Source organism: Trachurus trachurus, assembly GCF_905171665.1.
Source record: "Trachurus trachurus genome assembly, chromosome: 16".
In the NCBI taxonomy this organism is placed as follows: Eukaryota; Metazoa; Chordata; class Actinopteri; order Carangiformes; family Carangidae; genus Trachurus; species Trachurus trachurus.
In genome coordinates, this window is record NC_139902.1 from 33,273,919 (window position 1) to 33,295,624 (window position 21,706).

The window sequence follows — 21,706 nt, forward strand, 5'->3', positions numbered from 1 at the left end:
CAGTTTAAAATGGTTTTTACTCTCTGCACAGAGACAGAAACTGAGGCTTCTATTACAGTAAAGCTCCTTCAAAATAAAGGTAGATGTTTGTGTTAAAGCTCCATACAGTATAAAGGTAGATGTTTGTATTAAAGCTCCTTCAAAATAAAGGTAGATGTTTGTGTTAAAGCTCCATACAGTATAAAGGTAGATGTTTGTGTTAAAGCTCCATACAGTATAAAGGTAGATGTTTGTGTTAAAGCTCCATACAGTATAAAGGTAGATGTTTGTGTTAAAGCTCCATACAGTATAAAGGTAGATGTTTGTGTTAAAGCTTCATACAGTATAAAGGTAGATGTTTGTGTTAAAGCTCCATACAGTATAAAGGTAGATGTTTGTGTTAAAGCTCCATACAGTATAAAGGTAGATGTTTGTATTAAAGCTCCATACAGTATAAAGGTAGATGTTTGTATTAAAGCTCCATACAGTATAAAGGTAGATGTTTGTGTTAAAGCTCCATACAGTATAAAGGTAGATGTCCATGTGTAGTGTGATTATAAAGCAGCTCTAGGTTCTATATTAATACTGTGAAAGTATCAAAGCCTCAGTCCACAGAGAAATGCACACAGCCTGTATTCAGAAACTGAGCCTTAAAACCAGCCGTCAGGACTTCCGGTCACTTTGTGATGTCACAACTAAGCCCCGCCCCTTCACCACCTGGACCCACCATCCAACAACTTTGTAGGATTTGGTTTCTCTGAGTTGTTTTATTCTGAAGTCTGATCTGTTTTTTATTGGATCGCTTTAGAAAACAGTCAGCCAATCAGAAGAGAGGCTCAGAGTTTACTCCTGTGTGCTGATTGGCTGACATCGACCTGTTGTTACTAGAGCTCCTGTTTTCCATCAGGTCGTTACAGATGAATATTGTTGATTAATATTTGATCATTGTTTGGTTTGATCAGTGAAGCTTCATGAACCTTGAAATAAATCAATTCAATTGATCAGGATGATTGATTCTGGACTCAGACCTGGGTTGTGTCCGAAATCCCTCCCTCATTCCCTCCTCTGAATTCAATATAGTGACTATATAGTGACTCACTGGTCAAATGAAAAAACACTTTCGGACACTACTCCGCCGCACAGTTAATGACGTATTACGTTGCGTAATTAAAACGTTCCGACTGCGATCGTAACGGCCGGTGTAGGTACCATGGATACAACCATGGTAGGTACCAACATAAAAAGAGGAGTAAAGCAATATATTAAGCTACTTGCATTTATTTGGCAGCTGCACCGGTCACTACTTCATTTATTTGGCAGCTGCACCGGTCACTACTGCATTTATTTGGTAGCTACACCGGTCACTACTTCATTTATTTGGTAGCTACACCGGTCACTACTTCATTTATTTGGTAGCTACACCGGTCACTACTGCATTTATTTGGCAGCTACACCGGTCACTACTTGCATTTATTTGGCAGCTACACCGGTCACTACTGCATTTATTTGGTAGCTACACCGGTCACTACTTGCATTTATTTGGCAGCTACACCGGTCACTACTTGCATTTATTTGGTAGCTACGCCGGTCACTACTGCATTTATTTGGTAGCTACACCGGTCACTACTTGCATTTATTTGGCAGCTACACCGGTCACTACTGCATTTATTTGGTAGCTACACCGGTCACTACTTCATTTATTTGGTAGCTACACCGGTCACTACTTGCATTTATTTGGTAGCTACACCGGTCACTACTTCATTTATTTGGTAGCTACACCGGTCACTACTGCATTTATTTGGTAGCTACACCGTTCACTACTGCATTTATTTGGTAGCTACACCGGTCACTACATGCATTTATTTGGTAGCTACACCGGTCACTACTGCATTTATTTGGTAGCTACACCGGTCACTACATGCATTTATTTGGTAGCTACACCGGTCGCTCTGGGCCGCTGTGGTAACGGCGTCGATCCGTGACCGCAATGCATGATGGGATATCTTGCTCCGGTAAGTGACCATCGGATGTTCACTACATTTCGCAGTGCATTGTGGGATAGATTCAGTCACTATATAGTGAACATTAATAATCACTAAACATTCGGACACCACTACAACAACTGATATAGTGAGTAGGGGGGGATTCTGGACTCAGACCTGGTCTCTCTGCCCCCCCCCCCCCCCCAGGACCTGGACTTGGACTCTAAGCTGGAGGAGCTGAGGCGAAGTGGGCGGAGCCTCCCCGAAGACCAGGTCATTGATTGGCTTATCCAGTTGCTGCTCGGTCTGCACTACATGCATGACAGGTGTGTGTGTTTATTAGATCCCCATTAGCTGCTGTAAAGGTGTGTGTGTGTGTGTGTGTGTGTGTGTGTGTGTGTGTGTGTGTGTGTGTGTGTGTGTGTGTGTGTGTGAAGGGAGGGTATGGTCACCATGGCAACTCCTCCCTCCTCCCCTCAAGTTCATGTGTTCTCCTCCTGCCTCCTTCCCTCAGGCTCTCAGAGGTCAGAGGTCGCCCCTCATTAGACCTAATGAACAGACGTTACAGACGTGTTCAGTTGGGATCGATCGGGTTATAAATAGGTGTAAAACTGATCAATGATCTGTTTCCTGCAGGAGAATCCTCCACAGAGACCTGAAGGCCAAGAACGTCTTCCTGAAACGAAACCTCCTGAAGATCGGTCAGTTCCCTCCATCAACACAACAACACGAAGCGTGAACAGAAATAGAAGCAGTGAATCGTGAGCCGTGTTCCAGTGGATCGGCTCCGGGCCAGGTTTTATCTGGAGCCTGGACTCAGCAGATTGTCACACACACACACACACACACACACACACACACACACACACACACACACACACACACACACACACACACACACACACACACACACACACACACACACACACACACACGCACTTAAACTCATCCTTTCTGTTTCTGTTAATGATCGATCGTCCTCCGTCTTTGACGTCCAGTCACCTACTGACCTCACCGGGCTTTACTTTACTTTATTGGTTTATTTGGGTGGGACAATGTGCCGGATTACAGCAGCAGTGCTGCATTTCCATCCCAAAAATATAAAAACAGTACAGTGACAGAAAAACATAGTATTATAAATGACATAACAATGCAGATAACAAGGACATAACAAAACAACTATAACAAGATAAAACATTGACATTTTTACAACACTTCCATGGGTAGTGGGACCTGTTGCTCACCCTGAGGTTTCTCTGATTTTTCCCTGTTAAAAAGGTTTTCCATGGAGTTTTTCCTCAGTGGATGTGAGGGTCTAAGGACAGAAGATGTTTTTATGATGCCATGTAAAGCCCTTTGAGACAAACTGTTTGTAAAAACGGGCTATACAAATAAAATTGCCTTGCCTTGCCTAAAGAGTTTCTGAGAGATAAAGTGCAAAGGTGCAAAAGTGCTGGGCCAAAGTGACAAGTACTAGAGTGCAGGAGTGCATCATGGGTACCAAGTTGTATTGCACGGTGCCCTAAAGTGCACATCAGATTAAAGTGCCAGATTGTATTGCACTATGCCCGTACACACAGTTGCACAAGCAGGAGCGTGTAGATATTGCAAAAGATGTGATACATAATAGTAATTATGTAAGTACTACTAGAACCAAAAAATACGTACACAGAAAAAACATTGTGTACAATTGACTGAAAAATAAAGACCCAAGTGGTGCCCCGACAGTTGTTCTATATAAGTTCAATTCAATTCAATTTATTTCACACACGTACAACAGCATCTGCAGAGCATCTTAGATACATATTACGTTTAGCTGCAGTGTGCGAAAACGGGTCACCCCAAGGAAGCCACTCAAGGCTCATAGTAGGGGGCCCTCAGACATACCATAACATACATTGAGTACATGCCAAAACAGACACACAAACAAACATCAAGCACAAGCAGACACTAGGACAGACATACAGCAACATTTACATCTTCCAAATGCAACTGTGTGTGTGAGTGGAAAGAAAAAAAGGAATAAAATAAAATAAAGATAAGCAGGTGGACATAACGGTTTGGGTGTGGGGTAGAATGGCGAGTAAAGGCAATATTCCTTCGACAAGTCAGGGCTACATCGATAATACAATACATTATAATTAATCAAACATACCTTAACAGTAATTGCTTTTTAAGGTTTTTTTTTTAAAATTGAGATAGAGCGTGACATTTTAAGAGTGTCATCAAGCCCATTCCAGATCTCTGGTCCTCTGCAAACAACACTGTGGCTGGTACATTTTAATTTCCTCCTTTTTCCTATAATTAGATGTTTATTTCTAGTGCTATAGGTGTGCAGAGGTCGAGAGATTGGAATGAGGTCACATAACTTCTTATTTAATTTATACACAACTTGGTACATTGTTACAGCATTTTGAAAATAGTTATAGTCGGAGAGCTTCAGGAGATTGAAGCGAAGGAAAAGTGGTCCTGTAGGAGAATTGTAGCTAGACCATGATAGAGCCCGTGTTTTTTTTTTTTTGTAAAATCTCAAGTTTTTTTGTGTAAGTGGGAAATGTATTGCACCATATGACATTACAGTAGTTTAAATGTGGTTCAAATAAGGTTTTATATAAGGTGAGGAGTGCAGAAAGTGGAATGAAGTGCCTCAACTTAAAGAATAGACCAACATATTTAGACAGTTTTTTTAGTAAGTCATCGATATGTTGTTTAAAATTGAGGCATTCGTCGATCACAATCCCTAAGAATCTTGTTGAGCTGACTCGAGTAATGTTCTTTCCATTTATGTTAGGATATATGTGGTTAGTGTTGAATTGTTTTTTATTTGGACGGAATATGATGTAATTTGTTTTGCTAATATTGAGAGAAAGTTTATTGCATTTGAACCAGGTGTCTACTTTGGTGAGTTCACTGTTTATGATTTGTTCGAGCTCAACAAGATTGTTATGGGATAAAAACATATTAGTGTCATCGGCAAACAAAACTTTGTGGAGTGCATGTGAAGAGTGAACTAGGTCATTTATGTACAAAATAAAAAGAAGTGGTCCCAAAATGGAGCCCTGGGGGACCCCGTGCTTAATGGGTTTGAGAGATGATTTGTAGTTGTGTATACATACATATTGTTGTCTTCCAAGTAAGTAACTGCTAAACCAGTTGAGTGGTTTAGCAGTTACTTACTTGGAAGAAGTTGGAACTTGGAAGTTACAGGCGGTTACATGTCTGGTTTGTTTGTAACCATGCTTTCAGTTTTCCCTTGGGCGTTCCTATTGGCTGCAGAGTGTGTGATGTCACGCTGAGCCCAGGTTTAAATGTTGCTGTGTTGTTGTTGCTAGGTGACTTCGGCGTGTCCTGTCTGCTGATGGGGTCATGTGACCTGGCCTCCACCTTCACCGGGACGCCGTTCTACATGAGTCCAGAGGTTCTGAACCAGCAGGGCTACGACTCCAAGTCCGACATGTGGTGAGTCCTCGTAAAGACACAACATCACTTCCTGTTTCCTCCTCCTCAGTTCATTGGTTCCTACCGAACACGGCAAAACACTGAATCCCTCAAACTGTGGTTTCTCCATGACCCCGCCCCCTTTAGGAGACTAGCGGACCATGACTCCGCCCCCTTTAGGAGACTAGCGGACCGTGACTCCGCCCCCTTTAGGAGACTAGCAGACTGTGACTCCGCCCCCTTTAGGAGACCAGTGGACCGTGACTCCGCCCCCTTTAGGAGACTAGCAGACTGTGACTCCGCCCCCTTTAGGAGACCAGCAGACCGTGACTCCGCCCCCTTTAGGAGACTAGCGGACCGTGACTCTGCCCCCTATAGGAGACCAGCGAACCGTGACTCCGCCTCCTTTAGGAGAACAGTGGACTGTGACTCCGCCCCCTTTAGGAGACCAGCAGACAGTGACTCCGCCCCCTTTAGGAGACCAGCAGACCGTGACTCCGCCCCCTTTAGGAGACCAGCAGACCGTGACTCCGCCCCCTTTAGGAGAGTCCCCAAAGTAAATACTGTTTTTTTTCTTATTTTTCCTTCTTCCCAGAAAAAAAATGTGTATTATGTAGGCTACTGTACACATATGTAGAAGAACAAACTTTGGCCAAAACAAACTATATATGTACAGTATATACTTATGTGTGTGCGTGTGTATGTGTGTGTTGACTTCTGACAGAGCTTCTCTAGAAACAGTAAATCTGAATCTGTTGGGACTATTTTCAGCAGTGGATGAATCTGCATCTGTGAGTGTGTGTGTGGAATTTAATGGTTCATAAAAACAGTGCAGAACAAACTCAGTGTGTTAACACTACTCCCCCAGCTTCACCACTGTTTACAACACACACACACACACACACACACACACACAGGCACGCGCTGGAATATTTCTGCAGAGCCGTTTTGATTGGTTCAGAGCTGGAGGCTGTACAGGTGCATCGTGGGACATGGAGGGAAGAACAGGAATTCATTTGGTTTAGTTCTAGCTGCAGGAGGAAAAATGAGACGAGAGGCAACAACTCGTCAGTGATCGATCAATCAATCAATCAATCAAATGATAAAGATAAAAGAACAAAAAACAAGTAATAAGCATAAATAATAAAAGATACAAAGGAAAATAATCAGATTTAAGATAAAAAAAACAGTTCAAACGCTGAAGAATGAATAAATAATACGAATATTCAACCAGCCGGTTCAATGCAATGAGTTCAATGCCCTCAGGCCTTCAGCAGGTGGAGGCGGTTTACTCCGGAGTGTCCCTGAAGGAAACAGACAGGACAATAAATCAAACACAGGGTCAGTGAACTCAGCTGAGACCTGATACAGGAGTGAAGCTCAGTCAGTGAACACAACACGGTCAATAACAAGACTCTGAGCTGTCAGCTGACGTGTCCCTGAAGCCATCAGGTGGGTTCAGGTGCTGCAAATAAAAAACAAACTAACTAAAAGAAACTTAGATGTCAAAGAGTCCAGTCCAGATTAACGAGTTCTTATTAGGATAAAATTATCCTGACTTTGATCTGTCTCATCTTAAATTTGCCTAAAGCAGTGGTTCTGAAACTTTTTTTACATCAAGGACCCTTAAATCGAAACAAATTCGACCACGGACGCCCATTGGACAACATTTTGAAACAAACACTAGGAATACTCCAATATTTGTTTTGAGACTGAATAATATTACTTTCTTAGTCAATGTACGCTCAAGGGCCAATGGCTTGGATTTTTTTCTTTCTTTTCGTTTCTTTTTCCTTTTTAAGTTTACAAAAATTCTAGGAAAAACTGGTGAAATTAAAAAGAAAAAAAGTCAGAAAATTTCCAAAAAAATTTTTTTTTTTAAATCTTGAAAAAAATGTGGTAAATGTTCTCAAAAAACTTGAACATTTCTAGAAAAAAATGGTAAGGTTTCTCAAGAAAAAGTTTTTTTAAAAATCTAGAAGAAAAGTAGTAAAATTTCTCAAATCTTTTTTTTTTTTTTAATTTCTAGAAAAAGTTTTTAAAAATTCTAGAAAAAAGTGGTAGCCTTCATTTTCTCAAAAAAGTGGTAACATTTCTCAAAAAAATAATTAAAAAAATTTCTAGAAAAAAGTGGTAAAAATTTCTGAAATAAAAAAATTGAAAAAAATCTAGAAAAAAGTGGTAAATTTTCTCAAAAAAAGAAAAAAGTTTAAATATTTCTAGAAAAAAAGTGTAAAAGATCCAAGGAAAAAAAGAGGTAACATTTCCAGTAAGAGTTGGGGACCCCCGTGAACCCACTGAAGGAGCCCTGAGGGTCCCGGACCAGACTTTGAGAACCAGTGGCCTAAAGGCGCCGTGCTCTTATTTTGAAAAGGGAAGGAAGCTGCAAACAGGGCTGATGATGATGTCACCGTGTGTGTGTCTACAGGTTTGAGCAGCTTGTGTGTGTGTGTGTGTGTGTGTGTGTGTGTGTGTGTGTGTGTGTGTGTGTGTGTGTGTGTGTGTGTGTGTTTGGTTAATTAACGACCTGCTCCACTTCCTGTCGTCTTAATTACCTCCGTCTGTTTGTTTGTTTGTTACCTGACGATCCGCCCGCCCACAGAACAACATCTGTTGCCGCGGCAACAGGCTCCGTTTCCCCGTCTCCGTGGCGACTAATTAACCAACACGTCTGTGATGCGTTCAGGAGCGCCGTTCAGCTCGTTAACTAATCACCCATCTAATTAGTCGCCCCGGCAACGCGGCGCCCCCTGCAGGCTCATCACCGTTACCTAGCGCTGCTGCTGCTGCTGCTGCTGCTGCTGCTGCTGTGAATTATGGGATAGAATGAGGTCACTGCTTCTTAACGAGGTCAGAGTTAACCCACTTCCTGTTGACTGATGATCGTTAGAACAACAACGTGTTTATGTGTTGAAACAAACAAGGTGAAGCACACACACACACACACACACACACACACACACACACACACACACACACACACACACACACACACACACACACACACACACACACACACACACATGAATTAATTAACCCCCCCTTTGTCTTTTATTTAGAGGATCATTAACTAAGATTATAATGAAAAAACAACAGCTTCATTAGAGGAAGAAAACTTCATCACCTGCTGTTAATTACCTCCTCCTCCTTCTCCTCTTCTTCCTCCTCTTCCTCCTCCTCTTCTTCTACTTCTCCTTCTTTGTTGTCCTTCCTCCTCCTCCTCTTTCTTCCACCTCCTCCTCCTTCCTCCTCCTCTTCCTATTCTTTCTTCCTCCTCTTCCTTTCCTTCCTCTCCTCTTCTCACCTCCTCTTCCTCCTCCTCCTCCTCCTCTCTAACCTGTTCTTCACTAATTAAACCATCTCACCTCCGGCTGCTCTGTGTGTGTTTGAAACAAACGTTAACGGTGGTTGAGTGCTGTGACCTTTGACCTCTCTGCTCTCTGTGTGATGACGAGTCCAGATGTGTCTATGGCTGTGTCCTAATACCCCCCCCCCCCCCCCCCCTCCCTCCTCGGAGCAAACTTCCTAACAAGCGTTATAAACTGACCACAGACTCTGGATAGCGAGGCTAATTTCTGTTAGCCCGTCTATGAGATTTTACATTATACGTTAGCATTAAGCTAGCGGACTGTATGCTTAGTTGTGAGTGGCTTTGTGTGTGTTTTTTTTTTTTTTTTTTTTTTTTTTTGTGAAATTATACAGTACAGTGGACAAAAACAAAATGTGACAAAGATAACAAGAAGAAATTGTGAAACAAACAACAATATTTGTGTTAGTATGTGTGGGTGTGGGTGTGAGTGTGTGTGTGTGCGCACATGTGATATCTATACAGGTTGGTAAATAATAATAGTAATACTTCAATTAGGTAAAAAGGAAATAAAATAGATAAGTAATTAATAATAGACATGAGGGAGTGGGGGGGGGGGATAAAAAAAAAACAGAAAAAAAACAAATAAATAAATAAATAAAAAAAGTGACGTAACAATAGTAATATTAATAACAACAACAATACTATATTAATGATACTGATGAAGAGTAATGAAGAGTAATGATGATAACAATATGGAGAGAGGATGGAGGAGGGAGGATCTAAAAAGCAAATCTTATATGAAATTTATTTATTTATTTACTGTACTTCTAGTTTCAGGGATGCCCCGGGGCCCTGCCAGGCCTTATCAGCCTGTGGGGGACCAGCCCCCAGCTTTGTGTGTGTTTTGAACTATGTGGGTTTGATTGAACAAATTTTGATGCTTAAATATATATATTACCGCTTAATATTGCTTTACTCCTCTTTTTATGTTGGTATCTACCATGGTTGTATCCATGGTAACTACACCGGCCGTTACGATCACGGTCGGAACGTTTTAATTACGCAACGTAATACGTCATTAACTGTGCGGCGGAGCAGTGTCTGAAAGGGTTTTTTCATTTGACCAGTGAGTCACTGTATAGTCACTATATTGAATTCACAACCCAGGTGTGTGAGTCCAGATGTGTCCAGATGTGTGTGTCTAACCAGCTGTTGTGCCCCCCCCCCCAGGGCTCTGGGCTGCCTCCTCTACCAGATGTGCTGTCTGTCTCAGGCCTTCTGGGGGCGGAGCTTCCTGTCCGTGGTGCTGAAGGTGGTGGAGGGGCCCACGCCCTCGCTGCCCCCCCCCTACTCCCCCCGCCTCAACGCCACCATGCACAGGTCAGACACACTCAGCTGCTTCCTTTTGTTTTTCGTTTGTTTCGGTCAATACATGTCATTAAAAGAAAAGTAACAAACCAGAGAGAAAAAAAACATCGATCAGAGTAAACAATATAATCTCCTTGTTGTTTACAACTACTTCCTGGTAGAAAACCAGCATGAGAACAATAGTGACGGACGAGAGTTTCACTATATTTATCTCATTTTTCATGTCACTATATCACCGTTTAGACTAATCTGATGTTTGTAAAGTTTATAAAACCAATGATTGGACAAACATTACTATTTCTGTGTGCACATTTTTGTAATTAGTCATGGTTATCATAGATTAGCCGGGCTAACGGTTAGCTACCTGTTTAACTTTAATAACTCAGTGACTCAATAAACGCTCCATGAAAAAATATTTTCTCCAGCGGATATCTGAGTTCCAACATGACTGAGCTAACTGGAGTAGTTTCATGTCGTGTCCCACAACGGGAGGGTTTTAACAGCTGACGTCCTGCTGTTAGCTTAGCTGCTGCTGTTAGCTTAGCTACTGTTAGCTTAGCTACTGATGTTAGCTTAGCTACTGCTGTTAGCTTAGCTGCTGCTGTTAGCTTAGCTACCGCCGTTAGCTTAGCTACTGCTGTTAGCTTAGCTACCGTTAGCTGTCCCCGTCAGCTGCAGCCACTGATGCTTTCTAGACACTGTGATTCCCCCAAACTGAATAAATACAACACATAGCAACACAAAACACACACACAGAAATAGTAATGTTTCTTCAATCATTTCAGATTTGTCTAAACGGTGATAGGGCGTGAAAAATATGATATATAGCTAAACTCTCGTTCGTTACTATTGATCTCATTCAAATTACAGCTGGTTTTCTACCAGGAAGTAGAATGTAAACAACAAGGAGATTATAATTGATAATAGACATAGAACTCAAGTTCATTTAAACATTTTAAAATGTACAATTTGTTAGGTGTGTGTGTGTGTGTGTGTGTGTGTGTGTGTGTGTGTGTGTGTGTGTGTGTGTGTGTGTGTGTGTGTGTGTGTGTGTGCGTCCCTCAGGCTGCTGCAGAAACAACCGGCGTGCAGAGCGTCGGCCGGCGAGCTGCTGAAGACACACTTCCTAGAGGAACACATGCAGGTCACACACACACACACACACACACACACACACACACACACACACACACACACACACACACACACACACACACACACACACACACACACACACACACACACACACTCAATGTGCTTTACATAAAGACAAAACATTAAAAAAGAAGCATAAGACAGAAGAAGAAAAAGGAGATAGAAAAAGAAGAAAAAGAAGGAGGAGAAGCAGAGATGTTAAATAAATAATAACATCTAAAACAAAAGAGAAGCTACAATAAAACCCAGTGTGTGGCCATGTTGCCTCAGGACTCACAGGAGGAAGTACCAACACCCCGCCACAATAAAAGACATAACATAAAAAAAGTTAATTTCACTCATAAATATAATAAATATTTTTGCGAAGTGAAATTGCACAGATCATTTAATATTTTATTTTATTATTTATTTTGTAAGCATCAAGCAGAAACACACACACACACACACACACACACACACACACACACACACACACACACACACACACACACACATACACGCACACACAGGATATTATTGTCACCTGGAGAGAGAAACACATTATGGGGTTTTTATGGAGCCGGTTGCCATGGTTACAGCTGAGATATCATTATGCTGATGTGTTTTTTCTATACGGCGCCACGGCAACATGGGATGTCGCCGAGGGAGACGGGCGGGGGGGGCTGGGGATTTTCAAAATAAAAGACTGGTGGTTTGTTTTGAGAGGTGTGATGTCATCAGGTCAAAGGTCAAACTCTCCTCTTTCTCTTCTTCCTCTCTCCTCCTCCTCCTCCTTCCTCCTCCTCCTCTCTCCTCCTCCTCCTCCTCTTCCTCCTCTTCCTCTTCCTCCTCCTCTTCCTCCTCCTCCTCTCTCCTCCTTCCTCCTCCTCCTCTCTCCTCCTCCTCCTCCTCTTCCTCTTCCTCCTCCTCTTCCTCCTCCTCCTCTCTCCTCCTTCCTCCTCCTCCTCTCTCCTCCTCCTCCTCCTCTTCCTCTTCCTCCTCCTCTTCCTCCTCCTCCTCTCTCCTCCTCCTCCTCCTCCTCCTCCTCTTCCTCTTCCTCCTCTTCCTCCTCCTCCTCCTCCTCTCTCCTCCTCCTCCTCCTCCTCCTCCTCTCTCCTCCTCCTCTTCCTCTTCTCTCTTCCTCCTCCTCTTCCTCCTCTTCCTCCTCCTTGTCTTCTTCCTCCTCCTCCTCCTCCTCCTCCTCTCTCCTCCTCCTCCTACAGAAGATGAAGAGCCAGTTGGAGTTTGTGTCGTCAGGAGGAGAGAGAGACGCTGAGGTCATCGCCAAGAGACTGTGAGACTCCGCCCACTTTCACTCCTCCTCCTCTTCTCCTTCCTCTTCCTCTCCTTTCTCTTCTTCTTCTCCCTCCTCCTCCTCTTCTTCCTTCTCTTTCTGTTCCTCTTTCTCCTCCTCCTTTTCTCATCCTCCTCTTAGGCTACTCTTCTTCCTCCTACTCCTTTTCTTCCTCCTTTTCTCTTCCTCCTCCTTCTCTTATGGTTCTTCTTTACTCTTCTTCCACCTCCTTTTCTCTTCATCCTTTTCTTTTCTTCCTCCTCCTCCTCTTCCTCCCCCTTCTTCTTCCTCCTCCTCCTTTTCTCTTCCTCCTCCTCTTCTTTCTTCTCTTCCTGTTCCTCATTCTCCACTTCTTCACTCTTCCTCCTCGTCTTCAATGTCTTCCTCCTCTTTCTCCTTCTCTTCCTCCTTTTCTTTTCTTCCTCCTCCTCTTCCTCCTTATCTTCCTCCTTTTCTTTTCTTCCTCCTCCTCCTCCTCCTTCGTTTCCTCCTTTTATTTTCTTCCTCTTCCTCCTCCTCCTCCTCTTCCTCCTCTTCCTCTCTCTACAGCAGCTGCTATAATTAGAGCCGCTCTGTTGTCTCTCTCTCTCTCTGTGTGTTGAGTGGTCACACCCTTCACTGTCAGATGATCCATCCTCACTACTACTGCACACACACACACACACACACACACACACACACACACACACACACACACACACACACACACACACACACACACTGTTAACGACGTCACCCAGGAGTCAGAATTGAGGAAAAAGAAGAAGTGAAGAGTTCGAACCCTCTCATTGATTGTTGACAGGTGTGTGTGTGTGTGTGTGTGTGTGTGTGTGTGTGTGTGTGTGTGTGTGTGTGTGTGTGTGTGTGTGTGTGTGTGTGTGTGTGTGTGTGCAGGCAGACCAAGGTTCACCTCCAGACTCTGAGGGAGCGGTCCGAGGTGGAGAAGATGTCGTCCAGAGAGAGGATGAGGCTCCGCAAGCGGCCGGCGGCTGACGAGACCAACCGGAGGCTCAGGTCACACAACACAGACACACACACACACACACACACACACACCTACACACACACACACACACACACACACACACACACACACACGATTTGGATTCGGATTCAGATTCAGGCTTTTAAAAAAAAAACTTTGGATTCGTATCTGGAAAGAAACCGGAAGTGGGTGCTCTGACTTCAGCCGAGCTAGTGCTACGCCGAGCTAGCCGGCTAACTTCCGCTTTAGCTCTGGGCTAACTAGAATGAGAATAAAATAATTTAATCGTGCGGCTCTTCTAGACTTTCCAAACGTAATCGGACTGAATGGATCAAATTTTTGCTGTTCGAAATTTCTCCTCGTTATTCGGGAGCTTTTTCTAAAGAAAAAGAAACGTTTGGATCAGCAACAGCAACATAACCAGGTGGTTCTGGTTCACACTCCAACACCGTAGGTGGCGCTAATGCACCTTAACATGTCTAGTCCACGTTAGGGTTGCTAAGAAACAGCAACTCCCAGCATGCATTGCATCCTACAGTAGACAGGAAGTGCTCAGCGATACTTCCAGGGTCACCGTTAAACAACTTAGCCTTATTCTCATAGACAATAATGGGAAAAGAAGCTAGCGGCTATAAAACGGTGGATCATTTCTTTTCTTTTCTTTTATTTTCTTTTCTTTTCTTTCACAACCCCCGCAACATTCTTGTTGGGGGTGTAGTTACAGCCAGTTCGCTATTCGGATTCAGGCTTTTATAAAAAACTTCGTATTCGTATTTATATTCGGGAAGAAACCAGAAGTGGGCGCACTGACTTCAGCCGAGCTAGTGCTACACCGAGCTAGCCGGCTAACTTCTGCTTTAGCTCTGGGCTAACTAGAACGGGAATAAAAAAATTGAATTGTGTGGCTCTTCTAGACTTTCCAAACGTAATCAGACTGAATGGATCAAATTCTGGTAGAGAAACGAGTCGTTTTGCGCGGGTTGTGACACTCTAAAAAAATTATCCACCGTTTTATAGCCGCTAGCTTCTTTTCCCATTATTGTCTATGAGGAAAATGCTAAGTTGTTGAACGGTGACCCTGGAAGTATCGCTGAGCACTTCCTGTCTACTGTGATGTATTTGGAAGTACACGAATAATGCTTTGATCCCGAATAGTTTTGCTGTCAGAAGTTTATCCTCATTATTCAGGAGCTTTTTTTCTAAAGAAGGTGATTCTGGTTCACACTCCAACACAGTAGGTGGCGCTAATGCACCTTCGCTAACGTTGGCGCGACGGGAGTCACCCTGTTTCCTTTGTGTCTCGTTCACATTAAGGTTGCTAAGAAACAGCAACTCCCTGCATGCATTGCATCCTACAGTAGACAGGAAGTGCTCACCAATACTTCCAGGGTCACCGTTCAACAACTTCAACATTTTCCTCATAGACAATAATGGGAAAAGAAGCTAGCGGCTATAAAACGTGTCACAACCCCCATGAAACGACTTGTTTCTCTACCAGAATCTGATCCATTCAGTCCGATTACGTTTGGAAAGTCTAGAAGAGCCGCACGATTAAATTATTTTATTCCCGTTCTAGTTATAGCCCAGAGCTAAAGCGGAAGTTAGCCGGCTAGCTTGGCGTAGCACTAGCTCGGCCTAGTCAGTGCACCCACTTCCGGTTTCTTCCCGAATACGAATCTGAATCCAAAGTTTTTTTTAAATTCCTGAATCCAAAACTGAATACAAATAGTGCACCATGGATGTACAACCCTAACACACACACACACACACACACACTGACACACTCTGGTTGTCTGTACAGGAAGTGGGCGGAGCTGAAGTACGAGGAGCTGCAGAGTCGGAGGAGCAGAGTCCCGAAGGTGAGGATGATGATGATGAAGATGAAGCTGCTCTCACCTGTCTGTCTATCACACACCTGGACTCAACCTGCTCTCTGCTTCCAACCAATAGGAGGCCGGAGAGGGCGGAGCCACCTGTCAGAGTCAGGAGCCAATCAGCAGCCACCGTGAGCACCAGTCAGCAGGAGGGTCGCAGCCAATCAGGAGGCAGGAGGAGCCGGAGCTGGGCGGTGAGTCGGGATCGTCCTCCTCTTTACACTGCAAAAACTCTAAATCTCACCAAGAATATTTGTCTTATTTCTAGTCAAAACAAATCTCATTCTACTTAAAATAAGACTCATCACATTAAAAAGCAGCTTGTTTTTAGACACTTTTTAACTTCTTTCAAGCAGATTTTCACTTCTGATAGTGTCTGGTAGTTTTTCTTTCTTATTACAAGCACCAAAAACTTGTTTTCACTGGCAGATTTTTCTACTTATTTTAACAAAAAAATTGTTTGAAATAAGTGAAAATATCTAAAAAAATAAGTTAATTTTTAGGTGATGAGTCTTATTCTAAGTGGAAAGAGATTAGTTTTGACTAGAAATGAGACATTTTGACAAGAAATAAGACAAATATTCTTGGAAAGATTTTGAGTTTTTGCAGTGTATTCAGTTTTATCTGTTTGCTGAGACAAGCAACACGGCTCATCATGTCATTATTGATTATCTTCTGATTGGCTGACTGTTTTCTGACTGATCCAATAACAACAGAGCAGATTTCAACATGAATGCTCGTGAGACGCGTCGAGTCCAGGCTTCAACACCCGCGGGTCCGGTTGGATTTTAATCTTCAGGCTATAGTGTTGATTTGGGCGTCTTTAGTCTTTGTTTCAAACTGTCATTTTAGTTTTTATTAGTTTCAGTCATGTTCATACTCTTTTTTTGTCTAGTAAAGTTTCAGTCGACTAAAGTCTGAGCATTTTGGTTTTATCTTAGTCAGAATAATCCATGACTATTTTCCTCTAGTTTTAATCGATGAGTTTTAGTCAATGATTTTAATTTCTTTCTAGTAACGTAATTCTATTTAACCCAGTCAGTATACTATAATTACCTATTAGAGTATAGACAAATTTCACAATTCAAACATGGTTATCTTATTATTATATTATTATATTATTGTTAGCTTCAAGAAAACATCCATTCCAGACTGGAAGATGCTGCTCAACATATTTATTTTCAGTCCCCTCACACTAGATTTAGCAGATATTTTGGAGAAACCCACTTTACACTCTGTCTCTCTCTCTAACGCGACTAAACATCACAACGTTATTTCGTCTTGACATTTTAGCAGAGTTTTTATTTTGTAAACCACATTTTGTCTCGTTTTTATTCGTCAACGATATTGCATTATATATTTCATTATAGTTATCGTCACATGACCATTTACGTTGCATCTTGTAACATTTTCGTCATGTAATAAAGGTCCGTTGATGACAATATTTCGTCATAAATTTCGTTGACGAAAGCAGCACTAGTTCAGGCCCGTTGAGAATTCAGAATCCAAACATCCGGCGACTGATCCCAGATCTGTGGTCGTTCGTAGTTTTGACTCTTTCATTCAAACTTTTTCAAGTGAAGAAACGTCTCTACACATTTTTCGTCAACACGGAGCAGAAAGAACGAAACCTGACGACATTTAGTTTCACAGTTTTCATTTCTTTCAGTTTAAGAAAAGGTTCATTCCACGTGTTTATTCTGTTTGAGCTGTTTATACAGAGCTTTTTCATTCACTTTGAACTGATTCTTATCTGAATATTTGGCTCCATGTGAACCCATGGTTGACTGCTTAGTTGTGACATCATCACTCAGGTTAAAAGCAGGTGTTATCACCATGGTAACCCGTGTGCAGGTGAGATCCCCGAGGACCCTCAGGCTGCAGAGGTTTACTACGACCAGGACGCGTTTGACTCGTGTTCAGAGGACGAGGACACGGAGACACTTTACCTGTCGGAGCCTCAGGTGAGTCTCTGTGTCTGTCTCTGTAGGTCGTTGCCTAGGTAACAACCTCGTCCACTCATACACACATTTACAACACAATAATAAATACACAATAAAATCAATGAGGTAAAAAAACAGAAACTTTGTTTTGTACATTTGAGTCTGTTCAAGACTCAAACTGAAAGAAAAAGTTCAACTGTGAATTTAAAACTTTAAATCTGTCAATCATCAACAAACTGTCTCAGCTCTGACGCACGCACACACACACACATAGACACACACATAGACACACACAGTTGTTTACATTCAGCTCATCTTCATTATCATCGTGTGATAGAAAAGGCTAAATATGAAAATGTTTAGTTTCCTAATTAGGGCAGCTCAACATAAGGTGTGTGTGTGGTTGTGTGTGTCTGTGTGTGTGTAGGTGTGTGTGGTTGTGTGTCTGTGTGTGAATGTGTGTGGTTGTGTGTGTGTGCGTGTGTGTGTCAGGATTAGTGGGGATTTAGTAGGTGGAGCTTTGATTCCTGTGTTTTAATGTGACGAAGCTTCGTTTGTTTTTGGGCTCAAATTATCATAATATGATTCTCACACTGAGCGGAGCCCAGTGAAACCGCTAATTAGAGATAACACACACACACACACACACACACACACACACACACACACACACACACACACACACACACACACACAAGGACAGGGCGTCCTGACTGTTGTTAACTAAGATGCACATTATCAGCAGCTTATTAACTGTGAGAGGAAATCATTTGAAAAGTGCATTTGTGCGTTTTCTCTCCCTGTTAATAATAATTTAGTTTATTCAGTGTTTTTACAAACAGACTTGGAAAGATGCAACAAACACACACTAGGAAACAAGGAAACATGGAGGAAACATGGAGGAAACTTGTAGGGAACAGGAAGGGCACATGGAGGGAACATGGAGGGAATTTGGAGGGAACGTGGAGCAGTTTGAAGGGAACTGTGAACTGTGCAGGGAGGGAGTGAACAACGGTTCCTCACTTCGCCCAGTTCACCAGATGTTGACAACCGATATTACCCATCAGTCATTGCTCTCCGTTTATGTGCGTTACGTAAATTGGCAGGGCTAACGGTTAGCTACCTGTTTAACTTTAATAACTCAGTGACTCAATAAACGCTCCATGAAAAAATATTTTCTCCAGCGGATATCTGAGTTCCAACATGACTGAGCTAACTGGAGTAGTTTCATGTCGTGTCCCATAACGGGAGGGTTTTAACAGCTGACGTCCTGCTGTTAGCTTAGCTACCGCCGTTAGCTTAACGACAGCCGTTAGCTTTCCTGTCAGCTGACCCATTGATGCTTTCTACACACCCTGATGCCCCGAAACTGAATAAATACCACGCATTGCAACACAAAACTGCTTTGCTTGTGCACACAGAAATAGTAATGTTTCTTCAATCATTTCAGTTCTGTCTAAACGGTGATAGTGGCGTGAAACATTTTGAAACTTAAAAACTTTATTTTTAAACTCGACCGGAAACAGCTGTGACGTTGCAGGGTGTTCTGATTGGTGTTATATCGGTTAAGTGAAGTTTCCTACGGCAGATTCCCTGTGCAGGGAGCAGGGAGTAGGGAGTAGGGAGTAGGGAGTAGGGAGTAGGGAGTAGGGAGTAGGGAGTAGGGAGCAGGGAGCAGGGAGTAGGGAGTAGGGAGTAGGGAGTAGGGAGCAGGGAGTAGGGAGCAGGGAGTAGGGAGCAGGGAGTAGGGAGCAGGGAGTAGGGAGTAGGGAGCAGGGAGTAGGGAGTAGGGAGTAGGGGGCGCTGTCCAAGTAAACTGTGGATCGGAACGCAGCCATGGAGATGTTACGACCGAAAGGGGTTCGGCTTTGTTAATCTTTCTCTCTGAAGAGGAGGAGGAGTGAGAATAAGGAAGAGGAGGAAGAGGAGGAGGAGGAGGAGGAGTGACTGTAGAACAAAGAGCAGCACTTTCTCTCTCTGACTTCAGCTCCTCTCAGCTCTTATTGATCAGCTGATCGATCAGCTGATTGATCATCAGTCCGGACTTTTTAAACTTTGCGTCATCAGGTTTTCCCTCCATCGCTGTGACATCACGAGGCATCAGGCTGCTGTTGCCTAGCAGCCTGGAGATCCAACCAGACGACAGGGAACAGAGTAGAATAGAGTTAAAGACGCAGATTGTTCCAGAGCTTTAACTCCACTCATGGACTTCATCGTCTCAGCCGATCGTATCGACAGAAAGAGACGAGAAGGAGAAGAAACAGAAGGAAACTGGGGATGGAGAGAGAGACTCAGAAACACATTGACACACACACACACACACACATTGACACACACTCCTCCTTCACCTCCTCCTGACCATCTGTCCTCAGACGTCCACAGCTGATGGGATCAGAACAGGAAGTCTCACAAACAGCTGATTCATGAAACACCAGAGTCACACACACGGAGCAGCAGCCAGGAAATATTGATATCATTTATATATAGACGTCATCTGAAATCACAAACACACACAAACACACTCATCTGTAACTGTGATGTCGCTCAGCAGCCACCAATCAAACTAGATCATATCATATAATATAGGCTACTATAATATAATATGATATAATATAATATAGTATGATATGATATATTATAATATAATATACCCCACTTCACCCAGTTGTATTTATAAAGATTTCTTTTCTGCATAATTTATTCTTGTGAATTTGTACCTTGTTCATTCATACAAGCCGTACTTTTACTTGTTCTTTCATGACCACCCAGTTTCTATTTAAATCATATTTTGTACATAACATTACATATATTAGTTTTTTATATATTTATATTTTTGCACATAGTAAATTCTTTATATTTTATTCCTTACTTCTTTATGCATCCTGTACTATTTGCTACTGTTCCAAGTGAATTTCCCACACGTGGGATCAATAAAAGTCTTATAATATAATATAATATAGTATAATATAATATGATATGATGTGATATGATATAATACTTTTACCTCGCTCACCCAGTTTCTATTTAGATAATATTTTGTACATTACATTACATATTACATATTTGTTATTTTTATATATTTATATAGTAAATTCTTTGTATTTTATTCCTTCCTTCTTTATGCATCTTACTCTTTGCTACTGTTCCAAGTGATTTTCCCACATGTGGGATCAATAAAAGTCTTATAATATAATATAATATAATATGATATAGTATAATATACTTCACATTCACATTCATTTATAAAGATTTATTTTCTTATTCTTGTGTATTTTTACCTTTTTCATTCATACAAGCCGTACTTTTACTTGTTCTTTCATGACCACTCAGTTTCTATTTAGATAATATTTTGTACATTACATTACATACTGTATTTGTTTTTTTTATATATTTATATGTTTGCACCAAGGGGGCAGTTGTGGGTCTGAGAAGTGAAGTCACTTCCGCGTTCAACAAACTGCAATCCCCTCTTCTTCCTCTGGGGGCTGGTGTCAGAAAGCAGCATTCTCCATAGACCCCCATGTTAAAATCACCCACTTTACATCCTCAGTAAACATGTTAAAAGCCTGGTGTCAGAACGTTTTTTTGTCTCAACCGATAGTTTCTACCCCTGCATAGTTTCTACCCCCGCACACAATGAGGGTGAATTTTTTTTTAACTCTACTGTTTTACTGTTATTAGGTTAAAACTCTGGCCAATTAGGGCGCAGAAACGTTGAGTGACAGGTCCGAGCAGCTCCGTGGACAGCTGCTTCGAGGCCAGTGGGCGGGTTCTCGGCCGGCCAATCCAACATGGCGCTGTTCAGGCCGCCATGTTGGAGTCACAAAAATGACTCCCCAAAACCAATGGGTGACGTCACGGTGCTACGGCCATTCTTTTTACAGTCTATGGTTTGCACATAGTAAATTCTTTATATTTTATTCCTTAATTCTTTATGCTTCCTGTACTCTTTGCTACTGTTCCAAGTGAATTTCCCACACGTGGGACCAATAAAAGTCTTATGTCTATCTATTCATCATAATATAATATAATATAATATAATATAATATAATATAACAGTTTGTCAGTGTACGTTACTGGTGAGCGTCTTTAGAGAGAGACTGATGGTCGTTGTGAACGCAGCCTGAGGCGGTAAACTGTGTGTGTGTGTGTGTGTGTGTGTGTGTGTGTGTGTGTGTGTGTGTGTGTGTGTGTGTGTGTGTGTGAAGGCTGTAAGAGTGTGTGAGGGATGAAGAGCAGACTTCATCAGTCTCAGTTATTACGGTGGATGAGGACGAGCAGGCGGCTGCTGCTGATTCCCTCTCACAATGAAAACTAATAGCTACTTCCTGTTGGTGGAGCGGAGCAGAGTGATGTAGAGAGTCGGTCGAGTCGGTCGAGTCGAGTCTCAGCGGGAGCA

The 21,706-nt window shown here is 42.4% G+C and overlaps 1 protein-coding gene across 1 annotated transcript in view; it reads left to right on the plus strand.

Annotated features, from left to right (window-relative positions):
- nek11 (NIMA-related kinase 11) overlaps positions 1-21,706 on the plus strand; it is a gene marked incomplete at both ends in the record, with an annotated part of 54,023 nt that overhangs the window by 13,340 nt on the left and 18,977 nt on the right. The window contains 10 exons of the mRNA XM_083989474.1: positions 2,169-2,287; positions 2,598-2,662; positions 5,294-5,420; positions 9,940-10,089; positions 11,143-11,221; positions 12,435-12,505; positions 13,400-13,519; positions 15,292-15,349; positions 15,441-15,558; positions 17,219-17,328. Of these exons, the coding sequence (XP_083845600.1) occupies positions 2,169-2,287; positions 2,598-2,662; positions 5,294-5,420; positions 9,940-10,089; positions 11,143-11,221; positions 12,435-12,505; positions 13,400-13,519; positions 15,292-15,349; positions 15,441-15,558; positions 17,219-17,328 (1,017 nt within the window). The remainder of the gene's footprint in view (positions 1-2,168; positions 2,288-2,597; positions 2,663-5,293; positions 5,421-9,939; positions 10,090-11,142; positions 11,222-12,434; positions 12,506-13,399; positions 13,520-15,291; positions 15,350-15,440; positions 15,559-17,218; positions 17,329-21,706) is intronic.